This window comes from Periophthalmus magnuspinnatus, chromosome 6, assembly GCF_009829125.3.
Source record: "Periophthalmus magnuspinnatus isolate fPerMag1 chromosome 6, fPerMag1.2.pri, whole genome shotgun sequence".
In the NCBI taxonomy this organism is placed as follows: domain Eukaryota; kingdom Metazoa; phylum Chordata; class Actinopteri; order Gobiiformes; family Gobiidae; genus Periophthalmus; species Periophthalmus magnuspinnatus.
This window is the reverse complement of record NC_047131.1, coordinates 3,568,853-3,592,504: the sequence shown is the minus strand read 5'-3', so window position 1 is coordinate 3,592,504 and position 23,652 is coordinate 3,568,853. Positions and strand designations below refer to the sequence as shown.

General features: G+C 38.3%; 2 protein-coding genes across 3 annotated transcripts in view; both read left to right on the top strand.

Moving 5' to 3' along the window:
- On the top strand, window positions 1–19,097 carry LOC117372464 (sodium- and chloride-dependent GABA transporter 2). The gene is made up of 15 exons (XM_033968280.2): window positions 1–83; window positions 4,652–4,828; window positions 6,245–6,379; window positions 7,823–7,963; window positions 9,162–9,243; window positions 9,704–9,836; window positions 10,750–10,884; window positions 12,620–12,723; window positions 13,300–13,424; window positions 13,846–13,958; window positions 15,637–15,774; window positions 16,116–16,218; window positions 16,588–16,688; window positions 16,971–17,141; window positions 17,560–19,097. Exons 1-15 carry the CDS (start codon window positions 77–79, stop codon window positions 17,704–17,706), a joined length of 1,812 nt encoding a protein of 603 aa, XP_033824171.2. The 5' UTR covers window positions 1–76; the 3' UTR covers window positions 17,707–19,097.
- A 1,094-nt stretch (window positions 19,098–20,191) lies between these two features.
- Window positions 20,192–23,652, top strand: part of mon2 (MON2 homolog, regulator of endosome-to-Golgi trafficking) — a 46,406-nt gene continuing 42,945 nt past the window's right edge. The window contains exon 1 of one of the 2 annotated variants that reach the window (XM_033967481.2): window positions 20,192–20,652. In XM_033967481.2, the coding sequence (XP_033823372.1) occupies window positions 20,545–20,652 (108 nt within the window). In that variant the 5' untranslated portion in view covers window positions 20,192–20,544. The remainder of the gene's footprint in view (window positions 20,653–23,652) is intronic. The other variant, XM_033967479.2, reaches the window with a different exon arrangement.

The window sequence follows — 23,652 nt, the reverse complement described above, 5'->3', positions numbered from 1 at the left end:
GTTATATAGTCAAATGTGAACTAGACGCGGCCCCTGTTTGCTCCTCTGCCTCTGTTTTGGAAAACTGTTGGAATAAATGAAAGGTAAGTGTCTTGAAATGTTGAGTTTTTTAGAAATTTGAGCTGCTCGAGTGATCACTATGGAAATGAAATTGAAATTTTAACTCATGCAATTTTCTAATTCAAGGGCTGCAATTATTTAGGCAGTAGTGTCACTACAAAAAATAAAATATCCATTTTTTGTATTGAATTAGATATTCTAAGCTGTTTTTGCACATTTTTGTTGTGTGTTCTCTTTTAAGGGGCTGTCGAAAAACAAAACATTGGAGTCAAATTTGTCAAACTAAAGTCAATTCTTCCTCATTGCAGTACAATGTAAATCCAACTTGTGTATATTCAATGTTAATTGCAACATGTATTTTGCATTGTTATCCAATGCATTAGTTTATTATTATTTTGAAAAAAAAAATCCCAATATTGGACAATACGTTGGTAAGATCTCAACATATGTTTAAAACTGCAGTGAGGAGTAAAGTGAAATGTTCCATTCAATGCATAATTTAAAATAATTAATTCTAAAATCCATTGTTGCTCTTGACAGGGCAGATTTTTCATGTTCTGCATTAAGACAGTGAATTGTCATTTCACAAACTTTTCACAATAAGGTCCAGTTTGCAGCTTATGCTGTGGGTTTTATTTTGAAATGGAAATATTTAGTTGAAGTTTGCATCACCGTGATAAAGCAGAACTTTTCTGAGCTTGAGAGGTGAAAGGGCGCACCTCCCTTTCATATCTTCCCCATCTGGTATTCAATTCAATTTATTTTTGTAAAGCACAATTATGGACCATAGATGATGAAATCCCTAAATTTCTTACAATTGTACATTGAGAAACCTTGTTCTTAGACTGTTGGTCTATTTGCTCATGTAGTTGTTCACAAAGTGGTGAACTTCACCCCATCCTTGTGAAAGATTGAGCCCTTCAGGGATGCTCCTTTTATACCCAAACATGACTCTCACCTGTTTCCAATGAACCTGTTCACCTTTGGAATGCTCCAAACAGGTGGATTTAAAACATTCCTCAACTTTCCCATTCTTTTGTTGCCCCTGTCCCAGCTTTATTGGAACGTGTTGCAGACATCAAATTAAAACTGAGTGAATATTTGTTCCCTGACTTCCCTTATCCCAGACACGTCCTGCAGCTCCTCCGATAGGAGCCAAAGACATTCCCAGGCCAGACGAGAGACATAGTCTCTCCAGTGTGTCCTGAGTCTTTCCTGGGGCCTCCCCTCGGTGAGACATGCCTGGAGCACCTCTCTAGGGAGGCATCCAGAGGGCATCCTGAACAGATGCCCAAGCCATCTCAGCTGGCTCCTCTCGATGTGGAAGAGCAGCAGCTTTACTCTGAGCTCCTCCCGTTTGACCAAGCTCCTCACCCTATCTCTAAGAGAGCTCCCAGCCACCCTGCAGAGGAAACCCATTTCGACCGCTTGTATCTGCGATCTTGTCCTTTTGGTTATTACCCAGAGCTCATGACCATAGGTGAGGGTAGAGCTGTAGATTGACCAATAAATTGAGAGCTTTGCCTTTCGACTCCTTCTTTATCACAACAGTCCAATACAGACACTGCAGACGCTGCATCGATCTAACTGTCAATCTCATGCTCCATCCTTCCCTCACTCATGAACAAGACGAGAACAAGGGATACTTGAACTGCTCCACTTGAGGCAGAGACTCCCCACCCACCTGGATAGGGCAAACCACCTTTTTCTAGTCGAGAACCATGGCCTCGGATTTGGAGGAGCTGATTCTCATCCCAGCCACACTCACTGCAACCCGCTGCGCTGTGCACAAAAAAATCGAACCGGAATTGAAAATAAAATAAATACCACAACAATTCATTCTGCGCTATTTTTCAGTGTGAGTCAGTGAGTGTGACCGGGGACGAGCTGCTCCAGCCAATTATGTGATTCACATACGTACACATACGTAGAAGCTCAGCATTCGGTCACAGAGGTCTAGGCCACCCATGTTGTTATTATATTCCCTGATTACTGCTGGCCATCTCACTTGGACATGACCTTTGTCTTTGTTGGACCATCTGCTGCAGATATCCTCTGGATCTTTACCATAGACAGTGGAGGCCATCAGAACTGGTTTATTATCAAACCATTTTGTCACTGCCAGCTCAGGTCCCCTCCGGACCAATGTCACTGAAGCCCCTCTCAGCTGCTTATCTCCTGGCAGCTGGCATTGCTTTGGAAGCCGGTTCTTCATAATGGTTCCAGTTGCTGGAAGACCATTTGAGAGCAAAGTGTCCATGAGATTGATCGTTGTGAAATATCGATCAAAAAACACATAAGTTCCTGCAGGAACTGACTCGACCATTCGCAACACCGCTGCAGCTCCAACTCCCAGTCTTTGGCCCATAAAGGTGTTCTTGCCCTGATAAACCTCGAAATCCAGGATTAGTCCGTTTGGCGAGGCAAGCACTAAAACCTTTAGGCCAGTAGGGTTTGGCCTGGCACATACTGCCTGATCTCCTCAGCTTGTAGAACCTATCTCTTGTCATTTTCCTGGTAATAACAGGCACTTTAGTCTTTTTAGCCCAAAACATTTTGACTCTGGGATAGCCAAGGCAGGCCATATGTACTGATATGCCAAAAAAAATCTTAATTTCTTGGGCAGTAGTATTCAGTGACACTCCTGTAGTTTGCAGCTGTCTTTGATTTGTAAAAGCTGCCAGATCCTCAAAGATTCTGTTATCGATGTACTGTGAAAAGTACTGAATTGGACTCCAGTGTTCACAGATTGTAGGGTCATCTTGATAGGCAGGAAGGCTAGGTAGCACAGGTCTGAATCTGTTATGATGGGGGTGGGGTGGGGTGGGGGTGGGGGGATCAAGGATAATAATAAAAGGAGTTTTTTTTTTCACATCAATTTGGATTAATGCAGTAATTTCAGTGTCATGGATGTGATATGACTCCCTATTGACCAACAAAGTTTATAAGCATATTTTTAGGTAACTTGCATATATTTAACAGCATTTACACCTATTACAAATACTACAATCATCTAGCATGATCATAAAATATAATACATTAGCCTGAAACTAAATAAAACATACAAGTTACTCCTGGCCCACAGAGCACGACGACTTTGCTGCTGCCTCTCTGCCTCTGACTCTGTCTCATCCGATTCTCCTGCATCTTTTTCCTCTCCATCATCATCATCTTCACCTATCACAGGCTGATACTCCTCATTCTCATCCTTTTCCTCATCTGAAAGCTCCAAATCTGAATCTCCCTCTACTATCCGGTATAGAATCCTCTCTGCTTCACTTCTTTCACCTGCAACGATGTGCAGTCATTAAATACATTAAAATGGTCCTGGTGTCCACTACAGTTGACTTTCATTAAATGCCTGATATTTCAAAACAGAAATAATGAAACTGTTTTCAGATGTAAAAATGTTGTTCTTAACATGTTTATGAACAAGAAAATATATAATTATCATGGTAAAAATAGCAATAGATAAAGAATATTTGACTTGCCTCTCCTCTTTCCATAAAATGTTGTTGTTGGTATGGCAGCCATATTGATAGAGGAAAACAGTAAAGTTCCCAGCATGCAAACCCATCACATGACACATCATTGGAAAGCCCAGGATGACTTGGGAGGGTTACTCCAAATACTTAAGAAAGATACAGGTGAACAAAATGTCCATTGTAAAAGACACAAATGAATGGGCCGGGTCTCAGGAGGATAGATTATTTTATTTATCAGTGTACAAATCAACATTTACATATTCAAACTTTTTGGAACAATTGTATGTTCATAAAAGAAAGGAGTTCGGGGAGTTACAGTTAAGAAAATAATATATATTAGAAAAGCAATTGATAAGGCATCTTAATCAGACTTGTTGTATTGTACTCGGTGGTTTCCAAAGTGTGTGTGTGTTTTTGGTTTTTTTTTTTATACCTCACACCTTTTATACCATATACCTTTATATGGGCACCACTCACACGAAGTGCATCAAGACAGTCTTGTTTTTTTTACTCTGACAAGTTTAGGGACAGACAGAGACTGCAGCGCATTGTGAGCTCTGCTGAGAAGGTGATTGCTGCAGCCTTCCATCTATACAGGACCTGTACGTCTCCAGGACTCGGGGGCGAGCAGGCCGTATAGCAGCTGACACCTCTCACCCTGGACATGGACTATTCGAGCCACTTCCCTCTGGCAGGAGGCTACGGTCCATTGGGACCAGAACCTCTCGTCATAAGAACAGTTTCTTCCCCTCTGCTGTTTGTCTCATGAACACTTTATAATAACTGCACTAAACTGGACACTTTATAACACCGGTCACTTTAATAAGTCATGTTTGCACTGTTGTTCTGATGCTGCTGTTGTATATATTTTCTACCTTTAAGTATTTTATTTGATTTTTTAAGCATATCTTTTTAACTTTGTGCATGCCCTTATTTGCATTTGTATTTATTCAGTGTGTTTTATGTTGCACTTTATCACAATGTTCACACACGATGGCAATAAAAAGATTCTGATTCTGATTCTGATTAAAAGGATGGACAGTTCTGAATGCACACCCAGCACTAGAAACATTGCACCATATTTACCTTTTTTGCTACCTCTGTAGACCAGGCCAGACATTCCGCCCCCACAGGAGGGACCCTGAACGTGCCTCCTTCAGAGAAGATGGACGAGAGGGGCCAGTGGGGCAACAAGCTGGAGTTTGTGCTGTCTGTGGCTGGAGAGATCATCGGCCTGGGCAATGTGTGGCGCTTTCCATATCTCTGCTATAAGAACGGAGGAGGTGAGAGACAAGGGACGCAAATGATAACATGTTATGGGAACAGATGATGCTAAATCGACCTTTATGAGCTTTTAACCATGTTATGAGTTTCATTTGGTTTAATTCATGCATGTTTGAGTAATATTTTGTCCTGCATTTGAGTGCGCAGAAAATGTCAGCTTTCACCTACCCCCATCATCACTCTACATCGCTCTACTTACTTATTAAAAAGATTAGACCCTGGGTTAAAAAATTGTCATTTTTTCAGCAATAAAAACATTTGAATTTCAATATGAAGAGCCAGTTTTTAACATCAAGTCAGTGAACTTGTTAACTCTATTAACCCATATTTAAAAAAGACAAAAAACTCCAAACTTTTAATAAGAATAATCAACAATTGAAATAATTGTTGACTATTTTAATAATCATTATGTGAGGTATAACTAAGTGTTACAAACCATTTCCTAGGGAAAAAAGGAAGGTAACGCAAGTTAGTAAAATATAATAAGTAGCTTTAATGTAGGTTAAGGAAGGGCATTTAAAAAAATTAGAATTACAATACAAAAATAAAAGTCAACAAAAGGAGGCTCTATGAGTACAAAATCAGTAAAGTGGCACTAAGCTACATGCCATAGGCTGTAAACATGTCTACCACGCAGACACCACTGTTATTATATCAAACTGAAACAAATGAGTCTGCTGGTTTTTAATGAGGTGTATTCATAATCTTTTCCTTTTCCTTGTTTTTTTTTTTTTTTTTTGAGTAAATGTTATTAAAAAAATTAAAAATAGAAATAATTGTTTGACTAAAAGTTGGATTGAAATAAATAAATAATCCATTTTCAAGTAACTTAAAAACTGTGGTTTTTGATACCATACTTTTCCTCTTACTTAAGTATTATATTTTATGATGTAACAGAACTCGTACATGAGTAAAAGTTTTGGTCACTTCTCCCACTTTTTTATTTTTATGTTTTGTCCTTCCAATTACATGACTTTAAATTATAAATCAGACGTTACATCCAGACAGTCACTAATTTATTTTTTACTACATTATTTTGAAATTGCTTTAGTATTATTCAAGTGTAATTTATGACTATTCTACCCTCCTCTGCCTATTGTACACGATACTATGTCCACTACTGTTTTGATGGCATATGTAAGGATGCAGTACATTTATATTGTACTTTACACACTTGATAAACCTCTCAAAGCACTACACTGTCGTCATTATTCACTCTCCACTTTTGGTGGTAAAATACTGCTGGAGCCACAGCTGCTTTGGGGTAGACTGACAGAAGAGATCTGCACCATCCCATCACCAGATTGAATTTTTAATTTTAATTTTTACTTTATTTATTTTTACTTTTCTAATTATTACTTATTTTTATTATGCAATGTGTATTTTTTAATGCATGACTTTTTTTTTTCTTATAGGAGCATTCTTCATCCCGTACCTGATCTTCCTGTTTGCCTGTGGGGTCCCTGTGTTCCTCTTGGAGACAGCTCTGGGGCAGTACACCAGCGAAGGGGGCATCACCTGCTGGAGGAAGATTTGCCCTCTATTTGAAGGTAAAAGTTTAAAACCCAGTTTAAAGAAAACTAGAGTAGGCTACTATCTCCTCTCAGCTGTGGGGTTCCCTAAGGGTCTAGTTTGGGCCCTATCCTTTTCTTCACTGTATATGCTGCCATTAGGTTTGATTTTTTTTAAAAAGTATAATGTTCTGTTTCACTGTTTCATGGATGAAAATTTATTTGCAAATAATTGTTGAAAATAGTGTGACGTCATTGGCAGCCTTATCAACGGGGTTGAGAATTGGATTAATACCAATTTTTTGTCTCCAAACTAAAATAAAACTAAAACCCTCTGACCAATCTGCACATTGACAGTGCTATTGGGCCAATCTTGGTGTGATTTGTCCTCCTTGTTTAAATTTGACAGATAAATTAATGCTGTCATACAGACAAGATTCAAGCTTCTTGCCCAAATTCAAAAGTATCTCCCAAATAATAACTTTGAAATAGCTCTTGGTTGGAGTATTGCAATTCACTGTACGTAGATGGAGTAAAACTCTCTCCAGCGACTGCAGGGTGTTCAGAATCATCTACCATGTACTGACAGGCACGAGAAAATGTGAACACATTACGCCTCTTCTCTGCACTTTGCACTGGCTCCCAGTTATGTATAGGATTGATTTTAAAATCTTACTGTTTGTTTTTAAATGTTTGAACTCACTGGCACCTGGGTACCTGTTCCACCTCCCAGAGCCCTTAGATCAGCAGATCATCTCCTCCATGTTGTTCTCAAGTCCTGGCTTGTGTTCACAGCATTTTGAGTGCCGACCCCTAAACTGTGGAATATCCTGCCCCTTCATGTTCACTTCAGTCCAATCTGTGGAGGAGTTTAAAACTAAAAATAAGCTTTTTTTTGCTTTGGCTTTTAATTCAGTGTAGATCAGATCATATTGTGTTAGTAGTTCTTTAGCTTTTTTGTGTATTTTGTCCTATGCACTTGCCTGTACAGCACATTGGTCACCTGAGGTTGTTTAAAACGTGCTTTGTAAATACATTTGACATAGACATTGGCATTGGTCGCATAATTGAATGTGAACTATGAAACCTTTCTATCCAACCCCTTCTTTTCTCCATTGAGATGCTGTTGCATTACCTGGAATGTTCCTCAGTGTGGCATTAAACTTATCTAGCTTGCATTTATCCAATTACAGGTGTGTTGCTACAGAAATGCAGGCTTTGTTACTGTGAGTTGCTTGTCTCCATTGAAATTAGTTCTTTGGAACATTTCAGGTAATGCGACAACATCATTCAACAAGCACGTAGCGATGTCTGCATCCAAGAAAAGTTACTTAGTGCACCTTTAAATATACGGAAAGCCCCCATCAAACAAATGAACTTTTTTAGGTTTCACCACATATCTTTAAGTTCATTTAAACTTGGGTCTCTATTATCTAATCTTTTAATAATCCTTTGGGTGTATCTTTTCTCGTGGCTGTGTAGGAGTGGGATATGCGACGCAGGTCATCGTGGCTCTGTTGAACGTGTATTACATCATAGTGTTAGCCTGGGCTATCTTCTACTTATCCCACTCCTTCACCTGGGACCTGCCCTGGGCCTCCTGCAACAACACCTGGAACACAGGTAGGACCAACAACTACAACTGCTACTACTATCACTACTACTATCCACTACTACCACTACTATACTACTACTGCTACTAGTACTACTCCTACTATTACTACTACTACTGCTACTATTGCAATTTCTGTCACTGCTCTACTGGTTGTACTCCATTTTCTACTACTACTACTAATGCTACAAAGATAATTACAGATATTATCCCTCCATAGAGAGTAAACAAACCTGTAGCCTTTATGGCTAGTTGTTAGCAGAAATTGTATATTTATATTTTGAATTAGAGGCAAATATTTATTCACAATCGACTTGCAAAAACAATCATGAATTACTCACGTTTACAATCAAATCTCAAAATTTTGAGGGACATTTTTTTTAAAGGTCCCATATTATGCAAAATTGCTGTTACCTCATCAAAAACATACCCAGAGTTGTGTTTTGTTTCATTCACACATAAAGTGTCTGAATTAAGTAATCTTTATTATTAGTCTGTAACATCTCCAAAGCCCAAAATGCTCTGTTCCACCTTGTGATGTCACAAAGTTGACAAAGTTGTAGTTTTTGAGTTAACAGCTAACTTTTACTTTTTACTTAATTACGATTAGAAATTCCAGGACTTAAATTATCCAAATGATTCTGGTGAACGTGTTTGGAGTTTAAAGTCACAGTGGAGCACTTCCTGTATTACCACATGACATCACTAGTATTTTCTGTTTGAGAAAAGAACTATGAAAAAAAAGTAGGGTTTGTATGTTTTTGATGAGGAAAAAACATTAAAACATAGATCAGAAAACAACATAATATGGGCCCTTCAAGCTATAATTTAAAATAAGTTATAATAAATACTGTAAATAAAAAATATGTATTTCATTAGATACAATTTTTTCTGCACTTGTTATACAGCAGAGATGGTTCTTGTTTGTTTTTATATACAAGATATTTCAAGCTATTTCTTAATTAGCAAGTTCATGTTTCTGTCTGTATTTCTGAATCCTGATTTCCTGATCTTGATTTTTCTTCCCCATTTCCGTGCCTTCTTACTACGTCCTGTCATACTTCTGGGAAAACTCCATCTTTCCTTTCACTCCTTCCCTCTCCTTTCACATGCTTTGTCCCACTGGCCTCTGTGTAACTTGGAAACCTCGGAGAACGCTTGGATTTCTATGCTTCTTTCTCACCCCTTTCTGTCCTCTTTTCATTCAAGATTCCTGCATGGAGTTTCAGAGGGGGAACCGCTCCACAGGTTACCATGACAACGCCACCTCTCCCGTGATTGAGTTCTGGGAGTAAGTGTCTTTATTTGTCAGGTCGTGTCCTCGCATGACCTGATCTATGTACTGTATATGCGAAAATACGGACATGAATAAAGATATGTACAAATAGACTATAAGAACTTATTTTGAAGATGAAATCATAATATGCTTTTTTCTAGTATACTGACCTTTTTTGAAGCCCAGAGTGTGACTTTTTAAAATGATTACATGTAAGCACAGAGAACTGGGCGGAGATAGGTGGTAGGTGAAAATACATTTTTTAGAATACAACTTGGAGTAAACTAATGATGAAGGAACACTGTTATGATGTGGTTAAAAACTCTTAATTTTACATAATATGAAACTGACTGACCGTCCAGCTCAATTTGAAACAATGGGCAGTTAAAAATCCACCTTTTCCTCTGTTAATGAGTTTTTTGTTTGTCCGTACTGTATTATATTGTATTTATGTTTGTCTGTGGATGCTCTCTAGGCGTAGGGTGCTGCGTCTCTCCTCTGGCCTCCATCACATCGGCGCTCTGAACTGGGACCTGGTGCTGTGTTTACTGGCAGCTTGGATCATCTGTTACTTCTGCATCTGGAAAGGGGTCAAGTCCACAGGGAAGGTGAGGCCTCATCTGTGACAAACAACAATTTATCGTTAAAGATAAATTGCAAAATGGACATTTCAGATCTTTTAAGCATGTTATAGTTGTTTCCCCTCAACATTTACTTACCTGAAATTGTATTTGGAGTGATTCGTGCATATTTGAGCAATCACTTTTTTGCCGACTCCTGTGTTCACCACCACCGGTCTACACCGTACCCACTTCATTGTCGTGACACTTCACACAGCTCTTTGTTGTGATGACTCATTTTTTCAATATTGCAATTTAAAATGTCCAAATTAGAGCATAATGATTATAACTATATAGCAGGCACAAGTACAATAGGTCCTCTTTAAAAGGGCACTATGCAACCTTTCTGGTGGAGGGTTCCACACCTGCTCGTCTCCATGGAGATGTTACTGCTTTGCCTAGGATGTTCCACTCTATGGCATTAAGCTTATAAATCTCACAGATCAGATTTGTGGGGAGGGTAACAGTAAGACTGTGTTTTTTGTGTGTTTTTTACCTGTAAAATATAAGTGAATAGATGAATGCCATACTGTGGAACATTCCAAGCCAAGCAATAGCATACACAACAGGGTAGCACAGTGGTAGAGTCTTGCCTCACAGCTAGAAGGTCTTTGGTTATGTGTGGAGTTTGCATGTTCTCCCTGTTTCTGTGTGAGCTTTTTGCCTCTAAAAACAAGGAATATTTCACATTATGGCGTTAATACTATTGCTCAAAATATCCTGAAAAACTGGTATTTCTACTGGAAGTGGGGTTGCCTCTCCATAGTGACTTGGTCTGGTGATATCAACTGCTTGTCTCCATGGAGATAGATAGGCTTAATACCATATGTGGAACATTCCTGTCAACACAATAATATGGAGTGCACCTTTAATATTTTAGTTTACTGTATTACCTGTGCAGGTGGTGTACTTCACAGCCACATTCCCGTACTTGATGTTGATAGTTCTGTTGATCAGAGGAGTGACGCTGCCTGGGGCCATGGGAGGGATCCACTATTACCTGTATCCAGACCTCTCCAGACTGTCAGATCCTCAGGTACATCAGGACATCCGTGTAATTAACATACACATTATAGTTTGATTTAGAGAATATTTGGCACCAACACTTTATATTAATGGCACGTAATGTGCCTTAATAAAGCACGAAGGCTTCATTCCTAATCAACAAGTTAGTTTATTATGAATGATTCAGGCTAGGCAACTACTTGATTAGCCTAATAATCAAACTCCTCCTTATTGGAATAGTTACTAAGCCTGCATCATTCTTAATAAACTATTCATAAAGTTAGGTTAGGTTAGGTTAGGTTGCTGTATTTGTATCTGTAGATAAATTACTTTTGCAGTTTGAGACTCTGGTCCCAGATTTGTTATTTCATTAATTCATTTTATATATAAACCTTTGAATAAAGTTGCACAGTACTCCAGTGCAGAATGCTTTTTGTTCCACAATTAATTCATCACATTTGACTAAAAGTCATCATAAATGTTATATGCATAAAAAAACTATTAAAAGGGCTTTGCAAGACAATGAAATAATTATAAAGTATGTGTTTGTTATGAATGAAGTCTTTCTTGTCTCTTCATGTTTCCTTCATGCTTTATTAAACTGCTGTCATTACTCAAATGAGCTGCATAAAATACATGTGATATTTCATTCAGATGTTCTGTTTCCAGTATTAATGAATTTCTGAAAAATATTACTTCTAAAAATGTAGTTCTTATTATTTATGATTTGCCCAAGACGCACCATTACAAGAAAAAAAACAAAAACAAATTGGTACTAGTTTTTGAAGAAGTATAATAAGAACTTAAGCAAAGAAACTTTTTGGGAAGATGACTAAATTGTTAAATTTTGTCAAGCCATTGATTTGAATACATCTCAGAATAATCTGCACAATAATGTGAAGCCCTTAAATGAGAGTTGATTTAAAGGTAAGAGGGGCAAGCATTGTATAATCAGCTGGAGTTTTGAACAAGAGGTCAACAGATCTATTTCTATGAATAAGCGTTGCCGGTATGTTGAGAGTTTGTTTTCCATTGAACAAAATGTAAAATCATTATCTACATGTGTGCTAGTTAGTAATGAGTTACTAAATATCACAGTCACAGCATAACATGTCTCCTTTAAAATGTAATTCAGGACAAACTAAGTTCATTTTGTGAAGCTGTCTCCTGAATACTTTCTTTGGTTCCAAATCTTAAGTTGTTGTTAGTTCTTGTCAGATTCTCAGCCTCTGCTCTCAGTTCTTTCACCCTGGGCACAGAAACCTCTCCATCACTAAACACAAAGTTCATTTGAATGTTGAAGGGCCTGTAGTTTTTCAGAGTGAACAAGGCAAAGTGCTGCTCTTCTGGTCCTGAAGTGTCTGTGACCGTTAAGGGTTTTGGCCTGGGTTATGTCAGGTCAGCCCGGGTTAGGAATCAGGGTAAAGGTGCTTAGAGAGTACATTTACATGGCACAAATCATAATCAGATGACACAATAATTAGGTCTGTATACATGCACAAAAGAAATCTGATGATCAAACACCTGTTGAGTAACTATTGCATTTGGAAGATAAAGTAAAATTAATTTTAAAACTATTTTTAATCTGTAACATTTGCAAAGACGTCAACAACAAGACAAATATTGTATCGGCCATATTAGATCATCCCTATAGGCAAAATATGAACGCTCAAGGAAACAAATTAGGAAAATACAAAAAAAGTTACCATTATGTGTGTATTTCTGGCAATATTGGTCTTCCTCTAAGCCTTTTAACACTCCTGCAGGTGTGGATGGACGCTGGCACTCAGATCTTCTTTTCCTATGCCATCTGTCTGGGCTGCCTCACTGCCCTCGGGAGCTACAACAAATACAACAACAACTGCTACAGGTGAGAGTGGGAGACTAAATCTGGAGAGCATTCACTCTGACCAACTAACCAAAGGCTGGTTGAGATTTAATTTGCCTTAAAGGTGCACTATGTAACTTTTTTCCTGGTGGAGCATGTGATATATATTTTTTGTGTCCATGGAGATTTTCTTGCTTTAACTGAAATGCCACATAGTATGGCATTAAACCAATCTAAAGGGCGACCCTGCTCACAGTAAGAATGCTTGTTTTTTTTAGGTATTTTTGAACAATAAAAAACACCTGTCATTAAAAACACATAGGTACCATAGGTATCTTTAATGCCATACTGTGGAACATGCCAGGCATAGCAATAACATTTCCATGGAGACATGGAGATTCCACCAAAATTACATAGTGTAATTTTTCAAAAAGAAATGTTTAAAAAAGAGTGGACTGAGTTTGCTCCTATGTAATTCCAGACCCTAATAGAATAATTATTTTCAGTGCTCCTGGGCTCAGTTAACAGAAAGAGTATAGAAAGAGAGGGAAATGTCAAAAGTCAGTCCCTCACGCTGTTATATAGTTTTAATAAGTGCATTTCATTTTTCTTTTGTAGAGACTGCTTGTGCCTGTGCTTCCTGAACAGTGGCACCAGTTTCATGGCAGGATTCGCCATCTTCTCCATCCTGGGCTTCATGTCGTACGAGCAAAACGTCCCCATCTCAGAAGTGGCAGAATCAGGTACTTTAGGCAGTTTACACTACATCACTCAGGGGTGGCAACTTACTTCTGTAGTCACAGCTGCCTTGGGGCTAACTGACACAAAACATGACTGCCAATCTGGCTGCTGACTGATATATCTCACACAAAACCATCACTTGCACCGTGGGTAAAGGTGGGACAGTTTTGGGTATAGAGTCTTGCCCAAGGACACAATGACAGTATACAAGGGTCAGAGATGGGACTGCCAAAGTTTCACTTTATGCACTATGTAACAATAATCAATAAGCAATAAAGCAATAATCTCATGGATTTAAATTCCAAACATTAAAATGTAGGTGATGAAGCCACATTCTGGTTTCATAATTTGCAAAAATAAATACTTGTAATTCACCAATATTTAAATTAAAATTCAATGTGTTTTTAAATGATTTTTTGGCAGGCCCAGGTTTGGCGTTCATAGCGTACCCTCGAGCTGTCTCTATGATGCCCTTCTCTCCTCTGTGGGCCTGCTGCTTCTTCATCATGATTGTCTTTCTTGGTTTGGACAGTCAGGTAAGTCTCAAACCTGAAAAATTACATCTAGAAATAGATGATAGATGCTCACAGTATGAGCTGAGCAAGCTGTACATAGATACAGGTTATAGGCTACAGTTCTGTGATGCATGTCAACTGTAATCAGTGGGCAGGTCAGATACAACAGGTGTGGGTGGGTCCGAACTATCCTCCACTTTACTGTCGAAATCCAGCACTAAGCATCTCCTGAAGCTTTTGTAGCCCTGTTTAATTAAATAAACTAGAGCTGTAGACCTGACTTTTACATTTACGTGTATGTAGCTATTTTATTTACACCTGCAAGGTGTGAATAATTAGGCTAAATAACAGATGATTCACTTGGCCTTTATTATTCACATGTTGGAATGACTGACATAAAGACACTTCTGAAAACGATTCTTTTGTAGAAGCATTGATTTTTGTTAAAACTCTTGAGTGCTATCACATTTGAACTGGCCATGTGACATGGTGCAGTCGCTCCCTCAAGAACCTGATGTGCTCCAGGCCGTCTGAGCAGGACACAGGATCTGCTTCAGCTCCTGAGGAGTGCTACAGAGTGGTCTATGGAGGAAGGATCCTAAGAATTGAGAAACACCCATTTTGACTATAAAAGCATCAATAAATAACGTGAGGTATTCTGGGAGCTTTTGAAGTCGTCCCTTATGCATTATGATGCATTTCATACATTGCTGTTCTCTTCTAAAAAACAGTGATGGCCAACCCACTTTTTCATAGAGAATACAGTGGTGGGTTGGATGAAAGAGTGGATCCAGCTGTTTCAAAGCAGAGGCTGAAGTCTTCATGATAAAATAGTTGAATGCTTATTTTGGGAGATAATTGTCAGTTAGGCTGCTACATGCATTTATTCATTGAAAATCCTTCAGATTACATGAAATTGCATATGTTTTGTACAAAATTTCCTAATGGGGGACCCCAGACAGCCCGGCTTGAAAGAGATTAAATATATCAGACTTTTGAGAAAAATGTAGGTATAAATGAAAGGGACTGGTGCCTCAGGATAGCTGTATGTCTAGTGATGTCCCTGGTTGTTTCACTTCACCATTTACCCTCTCAAAGTTTTTGGAGTGATTCGTGCATATTTGAGCAATCTTTAATTGCTTGTTTCCAAGACACCATTTTGCTGATCAACCCATTTTCCCAGCAATCAGTATACACCCACTGTGACTTACTTACTTCATTATCCAGTTTTATTTTCTTACTTGGTGATACGTGTGGGATTCGATGGGATTACCATACGCATGGAACTAGCTTTATTGGATCTAATTTTTCCTGCAAATTGCTGATGTATGTTTACGGTACCATCTAACCATGTTATTGCAATTTTTATTGATCAAAATACCTTGAAAAACATTCTTTGTGCAGCTGTGAGCTTGCTTCCATCAAGAAAGAAAAAATCAATGCTATACAGTTGAATATTCTAGGTAGAGCAATAACATCTCCATGGAGACCACCAGAAGATAGTCCCTGAACCAGGAAAATTGCATAATGTACCTTTAAACGAAACTATATATGAAACTTTTTGGGGACTTTTACCAATCAAAAGATATAATATTTAGTTATTACATTGTTAAGCGCCATGGCAACAGTCCTAATTTTGAATCATTCTGAATTCCATGGATATATGTAACATTTTTTGACTGTTATTTGTCCGTGTCAGTTTGTGTGCGTGGAGAGCCTGGTGACAGCGATGGTGGACATGTATCCGGCCGTGTTTCGCCGTAAAAATCGCAGAGAGCTCTTCATCCTGGGGGTCTCTGTGGCCTCTTTCCTTCTGGGACTCGTCATGTTGACAGAGGTACAACAGATCAAACACAGATTTCCAGGAATGCTTATGTAAGGGGTCATGCTATTTTATAACAAACTATGCAAATATAGATTAACTACAAATATTTAGTTAGAAGAATGTTCACCCATAAACTAGGGACAAATTCAAAAACACCTTGATTTTATAATATGCTCTGTGCACAGTCACTTTTGTTAAAATTGGAAAACCTAAAATAAACATGTGTGAATGAAACAAAACACAACTTTAGGTATGTTTTTGAAGAGAAACAACATTCTAACATAGATCATAAAAAGTGTAATCCGGACTGTTTAAATACCACAGATGTCTGACAGTATTTTCTTATCTTCCAGGGCGGTCTGTACATTTTCCAGTTGTTCGATTACTATGCTGCGAGTGGGATGTGCCTCCTGTTCGTGTCCATCTTTGAAACTGTTTGCATTGCTTGGATTTATGGTGAGCAAAGTCTGTAAATTATCTGTTTCATGATGCCTGCAATGACATGCACAGCCTTTGACCACGTAAGGTTAGGAGTAGATAGATAAAGAGGTATGTACGCAATGCACATGATTTATTATATTTATTATTTAAGAGACATTTTTGTTTGCCCACTTTTTGATACTACAAGTACTAAGGCTTATTAAGGCTTCTCACATCCATGAATCTTTGGTCTTCTTCTTGCCCTCCTATTTGGTGGCAGCTCTAACCTCAGCATCATTCTACCCATATTCACTGTCCTTCCTCTGTACCATATCCAATATCCTTTTTAAAATGTAATTTTTAATCATATTTTAATACACTCTTTTCTACCACATTCTGTTAAAGGCGCTGAACGTTTCTATGACAACATAGAGGACATGATTGGTTATCGCCCTGGTCCTATCATCAAATACTGCTGGCTATTCTTCACCCCGGCCACATGCTTGGTAAGTGTCTCAAATTTTCCAATCACCTACATGTCCTGTGATGAAAATGTTATTACTTTGCCTGAAATGTTACATGGTATGGTGTTAAACTATATATCTTTCATTTATTCAGTGCTTTATTCAGTGCTCAGTGTTTTTATTGCCAAAAATAGTCATTACGTGGCAACTTCCAAGCAAAGCAATAACATCTCCATTAGAAACAAGCAGATCATAAAAGTTACACAGTGCCCCTTTAATGTGATTTTCTTACTGCATGATTTGAATGTGTGCCTTGTGTTTTAGGGGACCTTTGCCTTCTCATTGATTAAGTACACCCCTCTGAAGTACAATGGTGTGTACATGTATCCGTGGTGGGGTTATGCCATCGGCTGGGTCCTGGCTCTGTCCTCCATGTTGTGCATTCCTCTTTGGATTATATTCAAACTCTACACCACTCCTGGAACACTGAAGGAAGTAAGTTTTTTTTATACTATTTAACACACTAAATGTAAAAGCTCTGTTCTGTTAGAGACTCAATAAGGATATGATATCAACATAGTCACTCACATACCAAAACAGATGCATTCTAAAGTCCTTCTTGTACTGCCATCTAGTGGTACTATAATTCAACGGTATCCACCACCAGAGCTGTGTTTACAAACCCAACCACAACCATAACCATAACCCTAACTACAAACCTAACACTAACCACAACCCTGAAAGTGACAGTTGTACTTTTTAATTCATAAGTAATCTTTATTTCATAGTGCTGCAGTATGCATGAATATTTATACAATCATGTTGCACTCATCTCACAACAATCGTACTACTTGAAATTGAGATTCTGACTAATACATTCATCTAATTACGTAATAATGACATTTCTTTCCAGCGCTTCATTCGACTGACCACACCTTCTAAAGACTTACCAAAGACCCGTCAGGAGCAGGAGAGACAGCTGGTCGTGTTTGGGTCAATGGAGGAGAGTGCAAGGACACCTCTCAGTAAGGATGGCGATGACAAAGAGTCAATATTTTAAATTTTAACAAGGACATGAATGGTCTGGAGCTGGAGATGGCTTGACTGCATAGTTTGACAGCTACTGGAAGTCTGTCAACAATGTAATGTAATAATACCTCAGTGTAGACAGGCAGATGAACAGGCAATGGGCAAACTCACCAACAAGGGGTGCTCTACACAGTGTCTTTAACGAGACCTGGTGAGAGGTGGGTAGTACTCACACTGTTACTTTTACTCAAGTCCATTTTTTAAATAACTGAGAAACATTGTGCAGTAGTTTTCAGACAGGATGCTTTGATTCCTACTTGAGGAACATACACAGTGTAAGTACTCTTACTTGAATAACGGTTTTGGCTTCCATTGTGACTAAAGTGTATTCACATTCATCACATCAAAACTGGTACTAAAATAGGAATAAACCTGAACTTAAACCTGAACCAGACCTGGACTTATCAAGAACTAGAACAGGACCAAACCAAGTTCACATCAGGACTAAAATTGGCTTAATTTATAATAATAATAATAATCCAATAACAGTAAAAATCTGGTATTTTCATAACATAACAACAACTAAATCATATCTGAATGAGTCGTGCAAGAAACAAATATTCAAAGAAAGCCGTTGTGACATACTTAAATTTAAAACTTAAAATAAATCTGATGTTACGTCAAGACAGTGGCACTTACTATAACATGAAAAGAAATTCCACAACACTGTTTACTCAAATATATATTTTTACTCTTACTTGAATAATTTCTTGGATCACTAATTTGTATTTCTACTTCAGTAATATGATTCTGAAGTTGCAGTTCTTTCACTTGAATACATGTTTGACTACTCTACCCACCTCTGGACCTGGGTTTATAAAGTATACTTACAGCAGGGGCAATGATGACTGCGATCACTGTTTTGCACAGTGGCATTTATTAGAACAAGTCTGCTTTCTAAGGAAGCTTTTCTATTAAGAGCATTTCCAATGTTCAAATGACACTATTCAAGTTGGTTTATGTTATGTGTGTAGACACAGCTATTTAAGTAACCAAGAAGTGTTGTCAAAATATTACTAGTATGATAACATAATGATGTGTAAATCATTAACATAAACACAACAAATATAAACTTAATGCTACACTAAATATAATGCTGTCTATTAATTAGCAGACACTGATTCATTTCTTTTATTTGACACATTCACATTTTTTCATAGTTAAGGTGCCATATTTTTTAATGTTTGAAGTGTTCTAAAATGACGCTGTTATTTTTGTTCTTTGTATAGAATTCAATGTGATATTTTTCAAATGTTTTCAAATGTTCAGTATATTATCTGGATCTCGGATATAGAGTTTTCTTATAACTTTTATACTGAAATTACAGTTTTGTGACTAAATAAATAATTTATGTATGAATTTATATTTTTGTGTATGTTTTTAATGTATAATAAATAAATGTGGGATATGTCAGAAGAGTAGCAGTAGTAGTAGTATGAAGTGGTATATGTGAGCTCCCTCTATTCAGGAGGACTGTTTTGTTTAATATTCATTATGTTATCTGTTCAGTGTTGTATTGGTTTGATTGTCGATAAAGTTTATACAAGTCAGGCGCATCACTTCATGTTTTGTTAGGCCATTAGAAAGAGGGAAGGCAAATGGCTTGCAGCTAGAGGGAGAATCCAGTTGCATCTATGGTTAAGGACTGATAAACCAATGTCATAAATTACTTTAATTCGTAATACAAGAGCTTATGTTTATAAATCAATGTTTATTTTGTGTATTTTTTTTTTTAAATAATTTTGTTTAAAGGGGGCATGATGATTGTAATATAGAAATGTGATGTGGGAATGGTTGCTGCTAATGGGGATTGCATGGAGGTGATGGTTGTCATGTTCTATAATGAATGTAAACTGGATATTTTTTTTTATTTTCTGTGTTTTTGACCACAGTTTTCACTCCATGTCATGGTAAAGGAGTCCGCATTAAAGCTACAAAATACCACGTCGACTCATCGCTTTATTGTGAATGGAGTTTAGCATGGTGTTTATTCCACGGTTGTTGCACCTGGTTGAAAACACTAAAAGGACTATGTGGGTTCCTCTGAAGTTAAAATATTTACTTTGACTTAGAGTCAGTTTAATACACATTTTTGTCCTCTAGTCTAAAACAATCTAAAAGCTATGTATTATAAGCAAAATGTAGTAGTATTCCCAAATAGTAGTAGTCCTATTTAGACAACCCTAGAATAGATTTGGTGGTAATACTCAGAAGTGCAAATATTACAACTACTTGGTGTAAATAATTTGAGACCCACTGTCCTAGACTGTGAACATATTTATAAAAAAAAAAGAAAAGAAATCTGAGTGTTTGTTAATTTTAGAGACATTTTACGGTCGAGATAATTGTTGCAGAAATTCTTTATCCCTGTCATGTCCTGCAGTGTCCAGCAGGTGTCAGTGTCTCCTCTCTGCGCGGCCGGGCTCTGTTTACGGAAGTCCGAATGACGTGTCACTGTGCACTGAAGCATTGTGGGAAGGCGAGAGGAGCTGACACGGCCGCTGCTGATGGCATACCGCTACTCAATTTGACAAATATATCCACACTTCACCATGTTTTAACCGAGGATGCCGCTTGAACACGCCGATGTGCAGCCAGTGTGACGCGGGGAGCCTGTGAGCGCGGCCCGGGCCTCTGCTCTCACTCAACACCGCGGGATTCACTGTCAATGGACCGACGCGTTTTGGAAATATTTTCCTAAAAGGAGCCGAATAAACGTCGATTTGACGAGCGGAGCTGGGGGCGACTGCTAACCTGCATCCCTTAAGATCTAAACTTAATTATTGTATTTGTCTAAAATACCGTCAAAATGTCGACAACCAGCCCTGAAGCCGTTAAGAAATTACTGGAGAACATGCAGACAGACCTGCGCTCTCTGTCCATGGAGTGCAAGAAGAAATTCCCCCCCGTCAAAGAGGTGAGTTAGCCGGGCTGTTAGCATCCTGGTGTCGCTGATGCCTCTAGTGATCCATTATACAGTTTTTGATAGCATCAGTGATTTTAAAATCATGTTTTCACGTGTCAGAGGTGGTTTTGTGCTCTTGACACAGACACTGTAACTGAGACTGTATCTGAGAAATGAACTTATTTAATCTATTTTAATAATAATTAGCAAGATAACTATTCTTAACTACAAAGCTTAAGGCTATTAAGTCAAATGTTGTATCTGACCTAATTTATGCTCCAAACTCTTGGCATGGCCCAGTCCAGAGTGGGAGCAGTTTAAAGCTGCACTATGGAACTTTACTGCTGGGAAGGGGGGGAGTAACTCATATCCTTGAGCATTATTCAGGATGTATTTTTCATTTTAAACACTATATCTATTTGTTTGATGTCAGCTTTAACCGCTCTATTCATTTTATCTACATTATTGTTGACTTGCTCTCAGTTTGGATAGACTTTTCTGATAAGCTGTGCACTTGACACACTTGACACACTTGAGCTTTATTGTTTTCAAGCACATTTGTATTGATTGAGTTTTAATCGTGGGATCTGGGTTGTCTTCTCTTAAACCTTAGACATTATTACGATAGAGTCCACTTGCTTTTAGTTCAATTATTCTTCTATTTGCTTGGTGCTCATTACTACCACATTTATGGATGACATCTGTTGACCATACTTTGAATATAAGTTTTATGTCGCTGACTTGATGAAACATAAGCAGCAGTGTGTTTGCAGTGATGTCATGTTGTGCATTGAGAATAGCATTGACTGTACTGTGATGTCATAGCATTGTCAGAGCCTCTTTAAACCACTTAAGAAAAAAAAACAAGACTTACTGGACTAAAGCTTCTTTATGACATGTAGTGCAACTGAAGGAACATGTTTGAGACATTGCATTTGAGACATAAGTGGAAGTGAAATTAGGTCGTAAATAGTAACAAACTAGAAAGAATGTGATGTGTCTTGTGATGAAAGATTCTGCATAATGCTTGAACAATTTAATTATTCATCTTAAAACTGCAATAAAAATGTTCTCTTTGGATAATTAGCAAGTCAGTAATAAACTCAGCTAGTAGTAGTAGTAATAATAATAATAATAATAATAATAATAATAATAATAATGTTTTTGGTTTAGTTCTCCTTAAGAATCAGTCCTTGGATTCTTAAGAACTTCCTCACTATACTGAAAAGACTTATTCCCAGAAATGGGAACTTAAATGTTGAAATGCTTATAGCTAAACAAAGCTAACTAGTGCACGTTACCATCTAATGTTGTCACAGTACTAACATTTCAAGCCTTTCGAATCACGCATCGATTCAAAAGGCTTGATACAGGTTTTAATACCACAATGATAATTAAACACACTTTTATAGATAATAGCTTGTAATTATTCTCAAAAATGACAGAACCTTATACTGTTGTGATGATAGACTATTGTTAATCTATTCAGGAAATAGGAAATGAACATTGCCCCATTAATGTGAACAATTTAGTATCAATACTTTTTACCTTGTAGTTTATCATTGTACAACATTCACTTCAAGATTGAAGGCCTTGTATTACTTGTACTAAACACATCTAACACCAGCCTATGGAAAAGTGGCTGTAGTGTTTGTGAGCACAGATCTGTCATTCATGGATCTGAATCAGAGCTTTTACCTGAAAAGGCCTCTGTGTTGTACTGTGTTAGACTTCTGTGGCTTTGGGACTATTTGCCACTTGTAACCCGTATTACTACTACTACAAAGAGCACTGTGTACAGGATCAGATCTGGCGAAAGCTCCCCAGACAGTGCACTAAAGGATGGATATATATTTAATTTTACTAGCATAGTGGTTGGAGAATCTACACAGACATCAGGAGAACATGCAAACGTCACACAGAAAGACCCTGTGCTCCACGGAAGTTGAACCCAGGACCTTCTTGCTGTGAGCTGCAAGCGTTAACCCCTGCGCTTTCTGTCTGCCTCTCTCTCTTTTTGTTGCTGACTGAATCGCTGATGAGACAGAAGTGAGTGTGGTTTATGGGGGAAGAAGTTCTCATTCCTCACGTCATAAAGAGCCAAATGAATAAGGCCTTTTGTGTTATGTAGTGGTGCCATGTGGGGGCTTGAGTGGATGCAGTGAGAAGGAAACAGCAGACTGTGCAAAGAAGGCCTAAACCAGGGCCTAGGCCAGGACTAAGGCCAGGACTAAGGCCAGGACTAAGGCCAGGACTAAGGCCAGGACTAAGGCCAGGACTAAGGCCAGGACTAAGGCCAGGACTAAGGCCAGGACTAAGGCCAGGACTAAGGCCAGGACTAAGGCCAGGACTAAGGCCAGGACTAAGGCCAGGACTAAGGCCAGGACTAAGGCCAGGACTAAGGCCAGGACTAAGGCCAGGACTAAGGCCAGGACTAAGGCCAGGACTAAGGCCAGGACTAAGGCCAGGACTAAGGCCAGGACTAAGGCCAGGACTAAGGCAAGTTTAAACAAGGACTAAACCAGGACCGGACCAGGACCGGACCAGACCAGGACATTACCTAAGTCAAATAGTTTAAAATTACTGATTCCAATTACCATAATAATTGTAATACCTCTCTATTTTTTATCATTTCACTGTCCTAGAACTAAGACACCAAGCACAGCTAAAATTGGGATCTATTTTGAACCGGATCAGGGCTGAACATGGACTATAATCTTCATTGCATCCATGTTGGCTCTTGAGTGTGCTGGAGAGGTGGAGGGCGTGTTCTGGTCGCGTTTAGCCCAGTGAAGAGCTCCCATCTGGGGCTATCAGATGCAGCTGCAGCCCCAGGCGTCCTGGAGCTCCTGCACATATTGATTGTTCTTCAGCTGTTTCCTGGTCTGTCCCCGGAGGTTACAATGACACAAGAGTTTAATCTGCGTGTGGCTGACTGGGATGCTAAATACAAGTCATGATTATTTGGAACGATGTTGACCAAAGTTAAACTGTAGAAGATATTGTAAAATT

Bases quoted from the DNA above. Each gene is read 5' to 3' on its own strand.
- LOC117372464 (XM_033968280.2), top strand. The intron at 12,724-13,299 runs GTGAGAGTGGGA...TTTCTTTTGTAG, and splicing joins TACAACAACAACTGCTACAG to AGACTGCTTGTGCCTGTGCT. The intron at 13,959-15,636 runs GTAAGTCTCAAA...TGTCCGTGTCAG, and splicing joins TTCTTGGTTTGGACAGTCAG to TTTGTGTGCGTGGAGAGCCT.